Raw genomic sequence first — 18706 nt, 5'->3', positions numbered from 1 at the left:
TGATTAAGGTTTGCCATAGAAATTTTAAGTCTTTTTTAACCTATCTGACAAAACATTTAACCTGGAAATCAAATCAGTGGTTGCCTTAAAAGGGGCTGTGCAGGACCAGGCAATACAAATTTAACTAGCAGCACAGTCCAGGGAAAGTGTCCTGGAATTTCAGTCGGGGCACTTCAGCTTCAGTTCCCTGCTCTGGGATTTAGGATTTGTATGATTTTGGGCCAGTTCCTTTACTTCTCTTGACATCAATTTCCTGCACTGAGATGAAATGCTCTGGAAGGTCCTTTCCTGATCTAACTCTAGATTCTGCTCTATCTGTTCCCAGCTACTTAGTCAGCTGATTTTCATCCCCACTATCATGAAAGTTTTAACTCCAAGTTTGACAGATGAGAATTCCAACATTAAAAAAAAATTGCCAGTGCTTTCTGTGACACCAGTTCATTATTTGTCCATTCAAACAAGTATACATCACCCTTGGCTTTGGAAATACAAAGGGCAGCATTCGGCCAGTGGGAAGGGATGGCTTTCATCCTTTAAGTCACTTTTGGACATTAAGACAAAATCTATTCAGAAAATGACCATAAGTATTATCTGAAAGCATGAAGTGCAAGGATTGAAAGCAGCAGGTGCTGGAGGCTATGACTAAAACCTAGCTTTCTGTATGACTTGAAGTTTTCTGAAACAATGTAGAAAAACACAAATGCAATGGGTAGTTTAGACAACTACTACTCAATGTCATGTGCAGAATAAATTTGAAAGAATAACTGGAATGATGATAATCAAGCATTCAGACTTCAAAAGAGTTCAAACAAAAAAAGACTTCCCAAGTAGGAGGAATGATCTGGGCAGTATCGAACTATTAACTGTCAAATACCTTCTCAGGCAATTTTAAACAATGCTTTAATCTTTAATTTATGTTATAGTGGGGCCAATAGGAATCTTCTGAAAATATTCTATTATGTTTTCAAGAATCTCACAAACATTACATCAAATCATTTCACTAAGTTCTGGAAACCAAAAGGGAGTGTGCAAAAAAGAAAAGAAGTGATGGGGAATTCTGATTTATTGTCTTACTGAGAATCATGCAGAAAAGCTTTTGGATTTCAATCTTAAATATTTCAAGTTTCTCTAAATTATATTATTTTTTGAGTAATACCTTGATGATTAAGGATCTTACAAAGCCCTCAGGACATTGTTAATTCCAAGTATTAATTTCTCACTGTGTAAAGGTAAAAAAAAAAGAATCAAAGCATTCAAAATGATATAGGAAATTGGGTTGAAGGTATCCTGCATCCAAGGCATACCCTAAAAGTTGTTGTTTTTATAAAATGTCTCATATGAACTTATTCCTTCTTAAATTCCTCTTTTTCCTCAGAGGAAATGGAGATTTCTAGATAAGGCTGAGTTCCAGTTATTGGAGGGTCTTTTACTGCAAATCTGTTACCATGTCCGGTTTATGAAGTAAGTGGCCCTTTTCGAAAAGTCTAAAAACTGACTTAACTATAATGAGGAAACCAAGGAATGAAAAACTATGGGCTCATCATAGACATTAGCACAAGAATCTCTAAGGTTCCTTCTAGCTTTTGATTCCTAATAAATGCTTGTTGACTGACTGATCCCTATGAACTTTAGGTCCTAAAGGTCTATGAAGCTAAATCACAATATCCTTAAAATAGGTTTCCAGCACTTAGTAATAGTATATGAAAATGACTGTATATATGAAACCCTAAGTGTCCTGGGTTTCCACTTTAAAATATTGGCCACTAAAGAGATTCAAACGTGCAAAACTTCAAAACCATTCTTTTTGGTGTATTTAGCAGACCCTAAAAATAAAGATTCAATGGCCTGAAAAAGTATCAGTAGTTTTTTAAGAAATAGGTATAAATATTTGGTACAAAAGAAAGCAAATATAAGCTGATAATTTTTTAAATACAAGCACAGCCTGTACTGTATTATTAGGGAAAACTATCTTCTTTATTTCTAACTTTCATACATGTCATATTTAGAAAATGTTTGTAACTGTCTACACAGGGCTTAGGGTAAGTTTCTAAAAACCAAGAGAAGTGATAAGTTAAGACTCAAGTTTCCAAGGTAAACAATTTTCAAAAAATGCAAAAATCTCATTCATAAATGTAAGATATTTGCTGAAAATGTCCTCTGAACCCCCCCCCCCACCACCAAAAAGAAAAAGAAAAAAGAAAAGAAAAAACAAAGAGTAGAAGAGAGAGCCTCTCTGGAGATCCAAGTGAGCTATGGTTTTGCAAAGGCTTTCCTTCCCCCTCTTGAACTCTCCCAGCCCAAGTAGTTGCATATGCGATTAAGCATTTATGCATAAGTCAACCCCCCCCCATTTCCATATTAAGCTTATAAAAAAGAAGTGAGTGGGTACCCACCTAGAACATAGTCACTGCAGTCCAGCATTGCTCAGAAATCCTCTACAGGTTACAAAGTCCAAAGGAAGAAAGGAAAAGGAGGGAGGTTGGGGAAAGGGATGGCTCCTCACAAATCTATACTAGAGCTCTCCAACAGCATGAGAAAGGCCGGGGTTGGGGTGGAGAGGGGACGGGGAGAAGCAAAATACAACTTCAGTTACACCATAGCAATCTTCAACTGAAGAAGGAAACTTCAGTTGCTCTGGGGAGTTTTAGGCTCTCCTACTAGCTAGGACTGACATTGTCAAGGCAACTGAAGCATGAAAAGTTCCCCTTTTTGTAATAAAATAGAAACAAAGATTGCAGCTGGCAGTTTCCATAATGAAGCTTAATCAGTATGCGCATGATTAGGGCCTTATGCAAATCTCCTCTCGTTAGCACAGCAGCCAGCACTTTGAAGTCCGGGAACAATTCATTTGCAGAGTACACTGAAAGCACTCCCTGCATAATTTAAATCACCACATAAATATTTATCAGCTCATTTGCATATTAATTGGCAGTGCATGAAGGGAAAAATTATCTCCAGAGTGCCAGCATAATAATTAGGAGAACAAAATGAGATTTCTTCCAATGGTTTGGCTTTTCAGACCTACCTCAGCACAGTACCAAGGGGAGAAGGAGGGAAAAAAGACAGAATTCTGTTAAAATGCCGCTGAAATGACACGTACAAATTAGAAACAACTCTACAGACTTAAGCACCTTTAATCTTATTCCTGCTGGCAACAATGACTTCAATAATAAAAGGGATTTGCCAAAAGCTTTCTACAGTCTAAATAATCCCAAGGAAACAATTAACAAGGTAGATGCAGAATCACGGGTTGTGGGATGGTCCCAGCCTCTCTCCAAAGAGTTTCCTAAATGTTGACATGAATGGTCAGAAGAGGGTCCCACTTAGAAACAGGAGGCATTAAGAAATTGGAAGCAGACCAGGTCTCATAAAAATTGTCTACAAGCTCCTGGTGATTTGTTACCTGTTCATTTCTTCAGACTACCAGGTTAACAGTAAGGATTAGACAAGTGCTAACTTTTATTTAGTATCTTAAAAGTCAATCCCCACTGATATGTAACTAGAGTATAATAGTATCAAGACCCTGGCAAACAGTCAAAAATCAGTAAATGCCAACTGCAGAGCTAACATTTTCTGATCACCTTCATCTAAAAGATATGTATTTATAGGAAAACACTTGACTAAGTCACACCAATTTTGAGCAAATTGAAAAGACAGAACTCCAAATCATCACTGTTTAGATATTATCAATGCAAAAGAGTCTTTATTATCTTTACCAATAATTCTGAGAGGAAAAAAGCTAATGATCTTTATGAAAACTGGCTTCAGCTATAATCAAAATATTTATTACCTAATTTCCTGTGTCACCAAGGAGAGTTTTTATTACAATTAAAATGAAAAGATCTTCCTGAAAGATCTGCCTTTCACTTTTCATACTCCTTCCACAAATATGTGTTAATTGTTAAGGCAAAAGAATAATAACAAGGTTTCACTTATGTGGCACTGTATTACTTATTGTGCATAGATTACTAGGTCACTTACATTGTCTAGAGATTCAATTAAATATAAGAATAAACAATCGGGCAGCTAGGTGGTATAGTGGATAAAGCACTGGCCCTGGAGTCAGGAGTACCTGGGTTCAAATCCGGTCTCAGACACTTAATAATTACTTAGCTATGGGGCCTTGGGCAAGCCACTTAAACCCCATTTGCCTTGCAAAATCCTTAAAAAAAAAAAAAAAAAAGAATAAACAATCCACAGACATGTACTCATATAATAATAAAATATCTACTTTACTGTATGCCATGGAAACCAAGAATTTCAACTTGTTACAAGTGGCTTTCACAAGAAAACTTTGTGCCACATTACTAATAAACAAAAATAAAAGGTCAGTTGTATTCCTAAACTACATGTCTCTGTTCCTTCTAATAAAATATCAATTCTTTACTCAAAGCTTTTGCATATAAACCAACAAATGTTTCCTGAGAACCTACAGTATGTTCTGCTAGGCAGTATAGGCATGCAAGTAGCAAAACACAGGATCTCTTGTCCACAAGAATTTTACAATTCGGTTAAGGAGAAAATAATACATGAAACAGCAAATATGGTGACAGATAACTATAAAATGGCATGTTGCAGATTATAAATGTGATTTCTGTATTCAGAAAAGAAAGATCAAGGACTGGAGCAATGAGCATATTTTTACTAATTACAAAGACGACCACATTAAGTAGAATTTAAATAGTTGGGGAGGGGGCTAGAAAGAGGTGTATACACATATTTGCCTGTCCACATATTTTGCAAGAGGTTTGGGAGTGCAAGGAAACAGAGTTGTAAAAATAGACATGAGAAGTAGGAATGAGTTTTGCCCTAACTTTAATATGATCAATGACTGTAAGAGAGAATTTTTGATTGAAACAGGAGTGGAAAGTTGAAAACAAAGAATGTTATAAAGGAATGGAAAGAGGGAGAAAAATGTCAAGAGTTTGACCATGATTATATTATGATGATGCTTTTCCTATATAATTATGGATTTTATTTTATATCGATTTTTCAAGATTTTTTTAAACACATACAGATTGAGTAATTCTACATATTAATTCAATATCCCCAAAAAAGAAAAGGCAGTTAATGAACATTAATTAAGTGCCTAATGTGTCACACACTCATTAGTTAATATGATGTCATGAAGATTTGGTTAGGTGAAAGAAAATAGAATTATAACCAAAATGGTTTAAAAATAACCTAACAAAGCCCAACTCAAAAAAAACCCCAAACTTATCATGTAATTGTCCTCTTTTATTTGCACAGAATCTCTTGTAAGTAATTTTGGATGCCGTACTTCAATTCTTAAAGGATCCTCCAATACTTTAAGGAGATACTCTCTTCATAGAGGCAGATAGCAAATGAATTTTAATTTTGCCTTTGTGAGTTGCAGATGAACTAAGTTCACCATTGTGCAAAGCGCCTCTCCAAAAGTTCAGACTGGCCTCCACCTGGCTGACAAGGATTTGTCAGAGTTAAGCCCCTGCAGAGGGTCATCTCCATTTCTGAATGAGGCATCAGAGCAGGGCACGCTTTGTTAAGGAATTTTCCACCGTATTAAATCCAATTCAAGATAATTTATTAAGAACTTACTAGATATAAAGACAAAAAGTCACTCCCCTCAAGGAGTTTCATTCAACTAGGGGTTGGAACAATATGTACACAGATAAAAAGAGATCAGTTTTGAGGATGGGGCTCTGGGCAAGCCCTCTGGGCCAAGGAAGCCCCTGAGCAGGCCTGGTTCAAGACCCAAGGATTCCAGGCTGCTGAGAGAAGCCTGGCAGGCTGGGCAGAAGGATCTCTGTTGGATGTAGTACCTGGGCAACAGAACCGTCTCTTTGGGTAGAAGGCAGAATATGTCAGAGTAGAATTAACACAAAATCAGTCTGGAAAGAAGAACTGGAGTCAGGCAAGGAAGGGAAACAGGAGTTTGTATTCCCCCCCCCAGCTCAGAGGGAGACCCTGAGGTTTTCTGAGACAGGGGAACAGCATGGTCAGATATGTTTCAGAAATATCCATTAAGCACTAGAGTTCTTGAAAGCAAGATAGAGTTTCTTCAAAGATGTGGGGCTCCGGGAACCTGCCTTCACACCATGTTCCAGCAGCTTCTTCAAGCCTCCAAGTTCTTTCAGGCTGGGGAGAGTTGCTCCCTTTTCAGCTACCTTTCTGGGGGGGGGGGGGGGGGGGGTCTTCTACCATTAAAATGTTAGCTCTTCTAGGGCAAGGATTGCTTTTATTTTTTAATTTCTCTTTGTATCCTGAGAACTTAGCACAAGTTACTGTCCTTAGTAATGTAATAAAATGCACCTGGACTTGAACCAGGATAGGGATGGTGCTGGTAAAAAGGAGACAAATGCAAGAGATATGCAGATTGAATGGATTAGAACTTCCAATGATCAGACATAAGAAAGGAGGGAGAATGAAGACTTGACCACTGAGGATTTAAACCAGGATGTCTAGTATGACAATATCCTTGAGGAAAAACAGGGAAATTTTGAAAATGTTAAATTTGGGGTACAAATGATACAGTTAGGTATGGATAGGTCTACAAAGTAACTAGTGATGTAGAACTGGGTTTGGGAAAGCTGGTTATCTAACAATAGAAGTTTCCAAACAAAACAAAAGACAATGCAAACCAAACAACTTATTAACCATTTAAAATATTCATACCAACAGCAAAAAGTTCTCTACCAAATACTCATAAAAATAACAGTAATAGAAGATATTTTCTATGCTTTAAAACAAATGAAAATACAAAACAATTATTAGTAGCTTCCCACATATAAATGGCTCATGTGCACACATCTGCTTCTACTTCACCATCCCCCTTTCTCATTTCTGAAAAGAATCTTCCTTTCACAACCCTGAAACACTCATTTTACAGACTGATAAAGTAAGATAAACAAATAAAAATGACATGGCTACAGGTAGAAGTTGTAAAGTAGAAGAGCTAAAATTCAAAGTTAAGTCTTCTAAAGATAGATGTCTTGACTTGATTTGAAAGAGCATGGGAGAACTAAGCAAAAAGTTATCAGCCTTAATTGCTCTTCCAGTCATCAGAGTCTGGAGTTTGGAGGTAAAGACAAAGGTCAAGATGATTGGTTGATGGCCTAAAACACAATGCACCCTTTTTTTAAAATGCAAAAACTCAGCCAGGGCTGTAGTATAAAGAACACTGGACTTATAATGAGTAGATCTTAATTTGAACTGTGGCTCTGCCACTTACAAGTGTAAACTGAACAAATTATCTTCTATTGGGCCTCCATTTTCTCATCTGACTGAATGAGATTTTTAAAGGACCCTTTACTCTGACTCATAAATTGGCATTAGTTCTCATCATCTAATTGTTTTAAATCTAAAGTATCATAGAAGGAAAATAAGGTCACCTTTAGCAAAATTTTGCCCAATTTGGCCCTGTACTCAATAATAGAGCTTGCTACTCCATCTTCCAGCAGAATGTGGTGGGTAAAATTCTGGAGCTAGAAAAGTTTTTTTCTTCTTTCCTGATTGCATTTATACTATTAGTATTGTTATGATGCACTTTATGTTGAATTGGTGCAGTGGTTTAATTGATCGTAAAATCATAAATTTAGTTAGAAGGAATTTTGAGACCAACGGATTCCTGCCACTCATCTTACAGATGAGAAAACTGAAGCAAAGAATTGCCTAAAGTCACCTTGCTATAATGTGTCTGAAGCAGGATTTGACCAAGAATACCAGGCTCCACAGGTCCATGCTCTATCTACTATGACAAGTTCAAATTGCCTGTAAACCTAACTAGTTCTATGACCTTATTTCCATGAAGTTCTAACATCTTTAAATGGTCACTCCCTGTAGAAATACTTTCCAAATTACACTCAATTCAACAACCAATCAAATATTTAATGAGCCCTTACTATGAACCAGTCATTAAGCTTATAATTTGTTTACAGTGGACCAGGCAGGAAGAGAGTTGGGAATACAAAGACAAGCCTAAAGAGATAGTTCCTACCCTCCATTAGCTTACATTTTAGTAGGGGAAGATAATAAATAAAAAGAATGAAGGGGAGAGATTATGACGGAAAAGTCCAGAGGACTCTGGTGCCTGATGAAAAGACACTAGTTTGGAGGCCCTCCTTCAACAGCAGCTCTAGGAGGGGCATCTAAGGGTACAGGCGCTGTACCAAACCATGGGGATAACAAAGGCAAAAGCTTTTAAAAGTAAGTTTTTTTAAACTGATATTTTCTGTACCATTACCTTAATGTCATATCTCCTCCTATCTCTCCCTCCTAGAGAGGAATGACATATTGACAAAATGTTTTTCAGAGAGGAAAAAAACCAGTACAAGTTATTGAAAAAAAATCTGAAAACAGATGCAATGTGTTTCTCCTACCTCACAAAAGGACTGGGTTGGTAGGTATCTTCTCTTATCATTTGAGTTTTGTTTCACTTACTTTTTTCTAATTTACATTTATTTGATTACTGTGCATATTGTTTTCTTGGTTTTGCTTAACTTCACTCTATATCAGATCATACAGCTTTTTCCCATGCTTCTCAGTATTAAACACACACACACACACACACACACACACACACACACACAAAATCATTCCTTACGGTATAGTGATTCTCCATTACGTCATGTACCACAATTTGTTTAACCATTCTCAACTAATGGGCATCTCTTCCTTTTGATTCTTATCTATTATCCAAAAAAGGCTGCTGAGCAGCTAGGTGGCACAGGTCCTGGAGTCAGGAGTACCTGAGTTAAAATCCGACCTCAGACACTTAATAATTACCTAGCTGTGTGGCCTTGGGAAAGCCACTTAACCACATTTGCATTGCGAAAACCTAATTAAAAAAAAAAACTAATAAAATCCTAATAAATATTTCAGAAAATATGGGGACTTTCCCCTCTAATCAATGTCTTCCAATAACAGACTCTGGTTTAAAAAGTTTGGACAGTTTAGTCACTTAATTTGCATAATTCCAAATTGGTTTCCATAATTGCTGTACTATTTCAGAGCTCCATCAACTATATTAGTATGAGTATCTTTACACAAACTCTAAGAAATGACAGTGGTCATTTTAAAAAACATTTTTATTTTGTTTTGAGTTCCAAAATCTTTCTCTCCCCCTGACGTGAAATTATGTATATGTAACTTTTCCATATTAGTCATTTTGTATAAGAAGACCTGAATAGGGGCGGCTAGATGGCACAGTGGATAAAGCACTGGCCTTGGAGTCAGGAGTACCTAAGATTCAAATCCGGTCTCAGACAATTAATAATTACCTAGCAGTGTGGCCTTGGGCAAGCCACTTAACCCCATTTGCCTGGCAAAAAAAAACCAACCTAAAAAAAACACATAACCTTCTTTGGAGTGGCTAGGTGGTGCAGTGGATAGAGCACTGGCCTTGGAGTCAGGAGTACCTGAGTTCAAGTATGGCCTCAGACACTTAATAATTACCTAGCTGTGTGGTCTTGGGCAAGCCACTTAACCCCATTGCCTTGCAAAAAAAAAAAAAGAAAAAAAAAAGAAAAGAAGACCTGAATAGAAGAAAAATACGAAAGAAAAAGTAAAAAACAGCATTCTTTAGGCTGTATTGCATCAATATCAATTCTTTCCCTGGAGGCAGATAGTATGATGCATCAACTATCTTAGCAGATAATATGATACATCAACTATCTTATGGGATTGTCTTGGATTGTTGTATTGCTGAGAATACCTAAATCTTTTATAATTCTTCAAACAATATTGACACTTAACCCCACTGCCTTGCAAAAAAAAAAATAATAACTGGGGCGTAGTGGTAGTAGGTGGCCTAGTGGATAAAGCACCAAGTACCTGGGTTCAAATCCGGTCTCAGACACTTAATAATTACCCAGCTGTGTGGCCCTGGGCAAGCCACTTAACCCTATTTGCCTTGCAAAAACCTAAAAAAAAAAAACCCAAAACAATATTGCTGATACTGATACTATACAACATTCTCCTAGTTTTGTTCATTTAAATCTTCCCGGGTTTTTCTGAAATGTTCTATTTGTCAATTTTTTTAATATTTATTTATTCTTTTTGTACAAATAATGTTTTTTATACATTAATAAAATATTCTTGTTTAAGAGTAAACAGTATTCTGATGCTCTGATGAGAGCGAAGATTCCCTCATTCCCCCTTGCCTCCCCCCTTCCATATCATTGCAATAGCTCATTGTAATAAAGAAAAAACTTATTATATGAGATATCTTGGCCTATTCCCCCTCTCCTTTTTCTTTCTCCCATCACATTTCCCTTTTTTTCCTATTGACTCCACTTTTATACCATATTTTATCTTCAAATTCAGCTTTCTCCTGTGCATCAACTATAAAAGCTCCCTCTACCTGCTGTATTAACTGAGAAGGTTCATATGAATATTATTATCAGTGTCATTTTTCTATGCAGGAATACATGTAGTTCATCATCATTAAGTTGCTCATATTTCCCCCCTCTCCTTCAATCTCCATGCTTCACCTGAGTCCTGTATCTGAAGATCAAACCTTCTGTTCAGCTCTGGCCATTCCAACAGGAACATTTGAAATTCCCCTGGTTCATTGAAAGTCCATCTTTTTCCCTGGAAGAGGACATTCAGCCTTGCTGGGTAGTTCATTCTTGGCTGCATTCTAAGCTCTTTTGCCTTCTAGTATATTATATTCCAAGCCCTATGAGCTTCCAATGTAGTTGCTGCTAAGTCCTGTGTGATCCTGACTGCGGCTCCACGATATTTGAACTGTGTCCTTCTGAAGGCTGCTTGTATTATCTTCTCTTTGACTTGGGAGTTCTGCAATTTGGTTGGTTTTTTGGGATCTCTTTCTCGGGGGAAATCGATCAATTCTCTCCATTTCTATTTTGCGCTCTGCTTCTAGAATATCAGGGCAATTTTCCTGTAGTAATTCTTTGAAAATGATGTCAAGGCTCTTGTCCTAATCATGACTTTCAGGTATTCCAATAATTTTTTAAATTATCTTTCCTAAATCTGTTTTCCATATCAGTTGTTTTTTCAATGAGATATTTCACATTTTCTTCTAATTTTTCATTTTTTTGGTTTCGAAGTAATGAATCCTGGTTTCTTGTAAATTCAATCTCCTTGAGTTCTATTCTTTGTCTGAAGGATTTGTTTTCCTCAGAGAGCTTTCTCATCTCTTTTTCCATCCAGCCAATTTTGCTTTTTAAAGCATTCTTCTCCTCAATAACTTTTTGAACTGTTTTATCCATTTGACCTAAGCTGGTTTTTAGCATGCTATTTTCTTCAGCATTTTTTTGGATTTCCTTGACTAGGCTGCTGATTTCATGTTTTTCCTGCATCTCTCTCCTTTCTTTTCCCAGTTTTTCTTCCAACTCCCTCATTTGATTTTCAAAGTCTTTTTTGAGCTCTGTCATAGCCTGAGCCCAATTTCTGTTTTTCTTGGAGTCTTTAGAAGCTCATGAGCTTGTGCTTCCTCATCTTCAGACTGAGTATTCTGATCCTTCTTGGGCTCATATGCAAAATATTTCTCAATGGTGTTCCTCTTATTTCTCTGTTTGCTCATTTTCCCAGCCTGAGCCTCTTTTGGGGGTGCTTCCTGAGCTTTTGGGACACTCCCACAAGGGTCTCAGTGTGTGAGGCTCTGTCCTCCCTCCTGGTCTGTGAATGACCATATCCGGCCCCCCTCTGCCATGGGACTGAGGTGGAGAGGGCCCTGCTGTTCTATGGGGTGGGGGGGGGGGGGGGGGGGCCTAGACTTCGATCAGGATCTGAATGTGGTCAGAGCCCCAGAGTCCTGTTCCAGGGACAGAGCTCTGCAGTCTCTCTCACTCTTCACTCCCCTCACTAGGTTCAATGGGCTCATGCCCTGGGGGCTCCTGCTTACCAGCTCCGCCTGCTTCTGTTTCCAGCTCTGGGCTGCAGAAAGACCAAGCTGCTCCCTGTGTGCCCTGAGGGCTGGGCTCCAAGTGCTCACTCTGGCAGAGGTCCCCTGCTGATCCCCCAATTTGTGCCCAGTGCTTCCCAGGGGCAGCCCAGGAGACTCCCCAGAGCAGCAGTTTACAGCGCCCTGGAGCTGCCTCCGGGAGGCTGAAGTTCTTTGGCTCTGGCGGGCCGCCCCTCCAACCCCGGGGAGCAGAGCCTTTCTGCTCTTTTCCAGGTTACCTTGAGTAGGAGAACTGCCTCACTGGGTCCCTCTGTGGGTTCTGTCTCTCAAAAAGTTTCATTAGGGTCCTCAGTTTCGAAGTTTTATGAGAGAGCTTCTAAGAGACGTTCCTGTCTCCATCTTGGCTCCGCCCCCCCATTTGTCATTTCTAACAGCACAATATTCCATTACAATCATATCCACAGCTTGTTTAGTCATTCCCCAAATTGATGGGATTCCTTTGATTTACAATTCTTAAGTCACCACAAAAGAGTTATTATAAATATTTTTGAATAGTTCTTTTCCCCTTTTTTGAACGCCTTTCAATATAGACCTAGCAATGGTATTACTGGATTAAAGGGATATACAATTTAATAGCCCTTTAGGCATAATCTGGGGTTATTTTTGCCAATTGCAAAAAAGGTGAGATAAAACCTCAGGGTTGCTGTGATTTGTATTTCTCTTATTATAAGTGATTTAGAGCATTTTTTATGTGGTTGTGAATACTTCACAGTTCACATTGGGGAATGGAGCTATTCTTTTCTGATGTGGTAGACAACATGCAAATAATTAAGTATATACTAGATATGCATATATGGAAGGTAAGCTTGGAGAGGAAGGCACTAGCAGCTGGGGGATCTGAGGAAAGTCCTGCTTCAGATTATTTGTGAGGTAAATCTTGAAGGAAGCCATAAAGTCTAAGAGGTAAAGGTGAAGAGGGAGAGGTTTCTAGGTATGAGGGACAGCTTCAACACAAAGGCACAGAGAATGGAGATGGTGTTCCATGTTGAAGAAACAATAAACAGGTTAGTAAAATACAGAGTTTGGATCAGGTAAGGTGTAAAGGAGATTAGAAAGATGTCAGCCTGTTAAGAGCTTTAAATGACAAAGACTTTTATATCAGATTATGGAGGGTAAAAGGGAGCCGCTAATACCTGATGGAGGAGGGTGACATGAAATGAGACAGTGGTGCCACAAAACCCCAGAAAGTAAAGTATTCAATAAGAATAGAGAATCAGTAAAAGTAGGAGTAGAAGCAGTGGTGGTAGTGGTGGTGGTGATAGTCTTAGTACCAAGCAGCAGGAGCAGGAGCAGGAGCAGAAATGGTGGTAATAGTAAAAGAACAATAGTAGATACAGATGGCATTCCAATAAAAACATCATCTCCTCAAAAAGGATATTCTTAGAGTATATAATAAACAGGATTAAAAATTTACAAAAATACTTTTGAAACAAAGAGACTTCATGCTGAAAAGCAATAGCAAAGACTAACAGGAAATGTGCCACTGAATTTGTTGAATGTGACCAAAATTGTTTATCTCTGAACAGAGGCTATAAAATATCTAGGGGTCAACAGAGAATTCAAAAGCTGCTTAAGGGGGTAAACTCAACTTACTACACATCAACAAAGAAGCAACTAACAACTGGTTGAGTTTTGAGGTCTGATTTTTAGAAAAGGAGGGTTTTATGAGAGTGATCTAGCATCAATTTACTGCCACAAGAAATTACAGACTGTTTTCCTAATTATTCAGATTAAGCCATGAAGAGATGTAAATTGTGAAATACAATATTTCAGGTAGAAAACTGTAGCCTCTACCAGTTATCCAAAAAGACTTGGGCAAGTGGCTAGAATGACACAAGACACTCATTATCCTTTACAAATGAATCTATGATAACTATTACAAACACAAACCCTAACCTTGACAACTCAACAAGAGAGTTGTACTGGCATCAGAGTATCATTATCCACAGAAATATTGCTCATAAACACCCACATATTACATTTAACTCAATGAAAAATCTAAGGAGGCATACCAAATACACAATCTCTAAATTAAGTAAAGTAAAAAGATTTCAAACTATAGAGACCTAGGGAAAGAAATCAATCTTGTAGGAAAATAAGATACATATCATTCCATTTTTCTTCCAGATTTCTCTTAGCAAAGCATTCAGTGATCATACAGAAGATAAATTTATATACTAATACTTTTATTAAACTTCAAAAAGCATATTAAATTTATTTTACAAATTTTGCTAAATATAAATAACATTTTAATGAAATAAATTATATGTAAGATATTTAATATAATAAACATATATAACCTTAAGTTGTTGGACTTTTTTACTTTTTATTTTAACAAATATTAGCAACATTTGGCTCCAAATCAAACATAGTTTTAAATCTGGTTCTGCATTAAGTTTCAGTATTTGAATTTAAAACAAGAATAAAGTGAAAATGTCCTCTCACATAAATACATAGTGCAAAAATGGTAGAATTTTACAAGCCCTCTTGCTGAGATGGAAATTCATTTATTTTTAGCTACCTAACCAATTGATGAAAATTAATACCTAGTTATATAATAAAAGAATCTACTTTTCTATTAACTAATGACAAGCTGAATTAAATGATAAATATACTTAAATGTTCAAACGCATATATTGTCCTTCATTTTAAAGCAACCTTTGTAAAGTATCTCTTCAGATGTGACACTGATTGAAAATCTGCCAGATAGGGGGTGGCTAGGTGGCACAGTGGATAAAGCACCGGCCCTGGAGTCAGGAGTACCTGGGTACAAATCCGTCTCAGACACTTAATAATTACCTAGTTGTGTGGCCTTGAGGATGCCACTTAACCCCCATTTGCCTTGCAAAAAACCTAAAAAAAAAATCTGCCAGATATGAGAATACTAAACAGTCTTAATACTTCAATGAGAGGCAATAAAAGAGGTTTATTTCTAGTATATCATTGATGGTCCATGATGGTGTGTGAGGCATTTAACCCATGTTTTCAAATGGCATGACTTTGTACTTCAAGATTATTAACATTATATGAACTTGATCATGTGATTACACAGCTAATGAGGGTAACTGAAGCAAATGAGGAGGCTACTCTACACAGTGTACAGCATTCAAATGAGGGGATGCCCATGCAGTGGACCATCTGAAATGATCTGCTCTCTAATAATGAACACGAGTAGAACTTTGAAAACAATTTGATAGGTTGAGAAATTGCAAATGGCCATGGTGCTTCATTAGAAGCAGTCCAGAGTTTTATGTGTACCAGTTCGCATGAACACCAAAATCATAGTGTGGATAGTGTCCATGATTATTTCAAATCACTGCAGAAATAATCCTATAATGCTTCAAACATGGATATGCTTGTTGTCACAGAGGGAAAATATACTTATAACTAGACAATTATTTACTGATTTAGTGCCATTCAAGAATTTTGGCAAAACCATTAAAAGGGGAACTACTGGCCTAGGGTGACACCATAGTATATGACTGAAACAGTAATTTCAGAGGTTAGTTTTCTAATAATAGCTCTTTAATAAAAAAAAAAAACCTTCTCAAGAGATCAAAGCAATCCATAGCCATATGAATGCTCTAAATCATTAATTATTAGAGAAATGCAAATTAAAGCTTCTCTGAGGTACCACCTCACACCTCTCAGATTGGCCAATATGACCAGGAAGGACAATGATCATTGTTGGAAGGGTTGTGGGAAATCTGGGACACTATTACACTGTTGTTGGAGCTGTGAACTCATCCAACCCTTCTGGAGAGCTATTTGGAACTATGCCCAAAGGGCAACAAAAATGTGCATACCCTTTGACCCAGCAATACCACTACTGGGTCTATACCCTGAAGAGATGACGAAAAAGGGCAAAAACATCACTTGTACAAAAATATTCATAGCAGCCCTGTTTGTGGTGGCCAAGAATTGGAAATCAAGTAAATGTCCTTCAATTGGGGAATGGCTTAGCAAACTGTGGTATATCATGGAACACTTGTTCTATTAGAAACCAGGAGGGATGGGATTTCAGGGAAGCCTGGAGAGATTTGCATGAACTGATGCTGAGTGAGATGAGCAGAACCAGAAAAACACTGTACACCCTAACAGCAACATGGGGGTGATGATCAACCTTGAAAGACTCTCTCATTCCATCAGTGCAACAATCGGAAACAATTTTGGGCTGTCTGCAAAGGAGAGTGCCATCTGTATCCAGATAAGGAGCTGTGGAGTTTGAACAAAGTTCAAGGACTATTCCCTTTAATTTAGAAAAAAAGTTATCTTATTGTCTGATCTTGTTACCTCTTACTTCTTGTCTCTTCTTTAAGGATATGATTTATCTCTCATCACACCCAATTTGGATCAAGATACAACATGGAAACAAAGTAAAAACTGACAGATTGGGAGGGTGGAGGGAGGGAAGTAAGATTGGGGGGAAATTGTAAAACTCAAATAGTATCTTTAATAAAAATAAATTTTAAAAAAACCTTCTCAATTGGCAAAGTATATTCCAAAATGTATAGTATTGCTGATTTATAAAATTAGTTAAGGAATTTCTTATTCCCATGTCCAACTTGCCATCATAAAAATGAAAACTTCCAGCAGTATCCCCATATATTTAACTTTTCCAAACCAAGGTTCCTTTAGTACCCTATTAATAGAATCATGAAAAATACTTGATGATACTGTTATAGCCAAGTCAGAAAAATTAGAATAATTAGCAGTCATCCCACAGGTAATATATTTTATGTTCTAGTTCTTTGAGAATGAGGAAAAATAAAACCCACAATGAGTATGGAATCTAGGAATAAATTATTAATGAATAAAAGGGCTGACTGTGTCCTTTTACACTTAAAACACTAATTCTAGAAAAAAAAGAACTACTTGAAGATGTGATTACATTTTAAAAAGCCAGGATATTAGCAATAAATTATAAACATTAACAAGTTTCTTTAATACCCTTATTAAGTACCTTTATTTAAGGCCTTTGGTAAACTTTTTCAGAAAGGCTTTTTTATCATCTCAGAAATCTATTCAGTATTTCAAATAAATGTAAATAAAAGTTTCCCAAACATGCTGAAATAGGAAGCACCAAGATCGCAAAAGAGTTCTGCTTGATAGTAATATAGTCCTTTGAACTTATCTAATTATCCCATGAGATAAAGAATTGATAATATAGGATATTTTACATGTAGCAGACCCTCAGTTGAAGTTTGCTAATTGATTTACATTCATTAATCAGTATCCACAAAAGGGAGTTTTAATAAACTTTGAAATTTTAATGAACTCATTTTTTTCAGAGAAATATTTAATTTAGAACTCATAAGTTATTTCTACCATGCGATTTGGAATTCCATCTTCTTTTAAATATTCCCAACCCTGAAAGAGTTTTCCAAAACACCATCTACTAGCTTTTTAACAAAATCAAAATAAGACACTGGACAATTAATAATTATAACTTCATCAAATGAAATAAAGCTGACAAGCAGATTTAAAGTAAAAATGTATCATAAATATTAAAGCACTAAATAAATATGCATCATTATTATAATAATTAAAAACAAAAGAACAATAAAAATTATTTTTAATGAACTGGTCAAATTTAAGGCAAGACATTATTTTTGATCTTTTTCATTTTTGCAAGACAATGGGGTTAAAGGACTTGCTTAACGTCACACAGCGAGGTAGGTGATTATTAAGTGTCTGAGTCCAAATTTGAAATGAGGTCCTCCTGACTCCAGGGCTGGTGTTCTAGCCACTGTGCCACCTAGCTGCCCTGAGGTAAGGTATCATTAAACCTCAAAAAAAAGTATTCTTTACTATGTTTTGATATCTTGGAAAAACCATTGTAGGCTATTTAATAATAAAGCGTAAAGAAGAGCTACTACTATAAAAGAATAAAAATGAATATTACAAAATTACAACAACAAGCTTAGGCCTAGAGAAGATACCTCTTCTAATTTCTTTGCAGAAGTGAAGAATCTATGACTATTGATCATCAGATAAACTGAGAGTATTACATGATTTTGATAAATTATCCCCAGGTCCCAAAATGCTTTGTTATTAAGACTTCTTTGAAAGTGTTGGAAGAGAAGGAATACAAGAGAAAATCTAGGCTTAATAAAAACAACAACAAAAAATCAACAAAAATCTTTTTAAGTCTCCATCAAAACATAACTAAAGGATCCACCACCTAAAACAAGGAAGATTTTAAGTAAGATAGAATTCGCGAGGGCTGTTGCATGAAAAGAATCCAAATCAAACTTAATCAATTTAAAAATGACCATAAGTCATACCAATACCAATCAGTGTTTCCATTTTAGTCTCATAATAGAGACTCAATTCTTTCTGCAATAACATTTGTACAAAATGTGTGCTAAGTATGAAAAACTATGAAATTTATGGGCTTAAAAAAATGTTAACCTACATTTTGAGCAACCATTCTCTAAAAATTTACAATGACCAGAATTAACTTAAAAGATTTTCTGAACAATGGAAACTATAGATTCTATGGGGAAAAAATAATAGTACTCACTCTACTTAGAAGATTTTTAAGGACATAAAATTTTCTATTAAAAAAAAAGAAACAGGAAGAGTCTTTTTCTTTCAATTAATAAACAAACACTTATTAAGTATCTATCATAGGCCAGGAATTATGATAAGTCTGTTGGAAAAAACAAGTGAAATATTTGCTTCTATGGGGTTGTAAATACATATACAAATGTCAGGGGTTCTTAGGGGTTCATGGATAGATTTCAGAGGATTCATTAACCTTGGATGGGAAAAAAATTACATTTTTTTCAATGTAGT

The 18706-nt window shown here is 36.5% G+C and overlaps 1 protein-coding gene across 5 annotated transcripts in view; it reads right to left on the bottom strand.

The window, feature by feature from the left end:
• POU2F1 (POU class 2 homeobox 1) overlaps window positions 1-18706 on the bottom strand; it is a 225151-nt gene that overhangs the window by 119130 nt on the left and 87315 nt on the right. The window contains exon 1 of one of the 5 annotated variants that reach the window (XM_074221905.1): window positions 2394-6126. The exons of 3 other annotated variants lie outside the window; for them this stretch is intronic. In XM_074221905.1, coding sequence (XP_074078006.1) covers window positions 2394-2421 — 28 coding nt within the window. In that variant the 5' untranslated portion in view covers window positions 2422-6126. Of the gene's footprint in view, window positions 1-2393; window positions 6127-18706 lie in introns of those variants that run through there. One more of the 5 variants, XM_074221907.1, reaches the window with a different exon arrangement.

Source organism: Macrotis lagotis, chromosome 2, assembly GCF_037893015.1.
Source record: "Macrotis lagotis isolate mMagLag1 chromosome 2, bilby.v1.9.chrom.fasta, whole genome shotgun sequence".
Lineage (NCBI taxonomy): Eukaryota > Metazoa > Chordata > Mammalia > Peramelemorphia > Peramelidae > Macrotis > Macrotis lagotis.
Note: the sequence above shows the minus strand (reverse complement) of the source record. Positions and strands in the feature narration are given on the sequence as shown.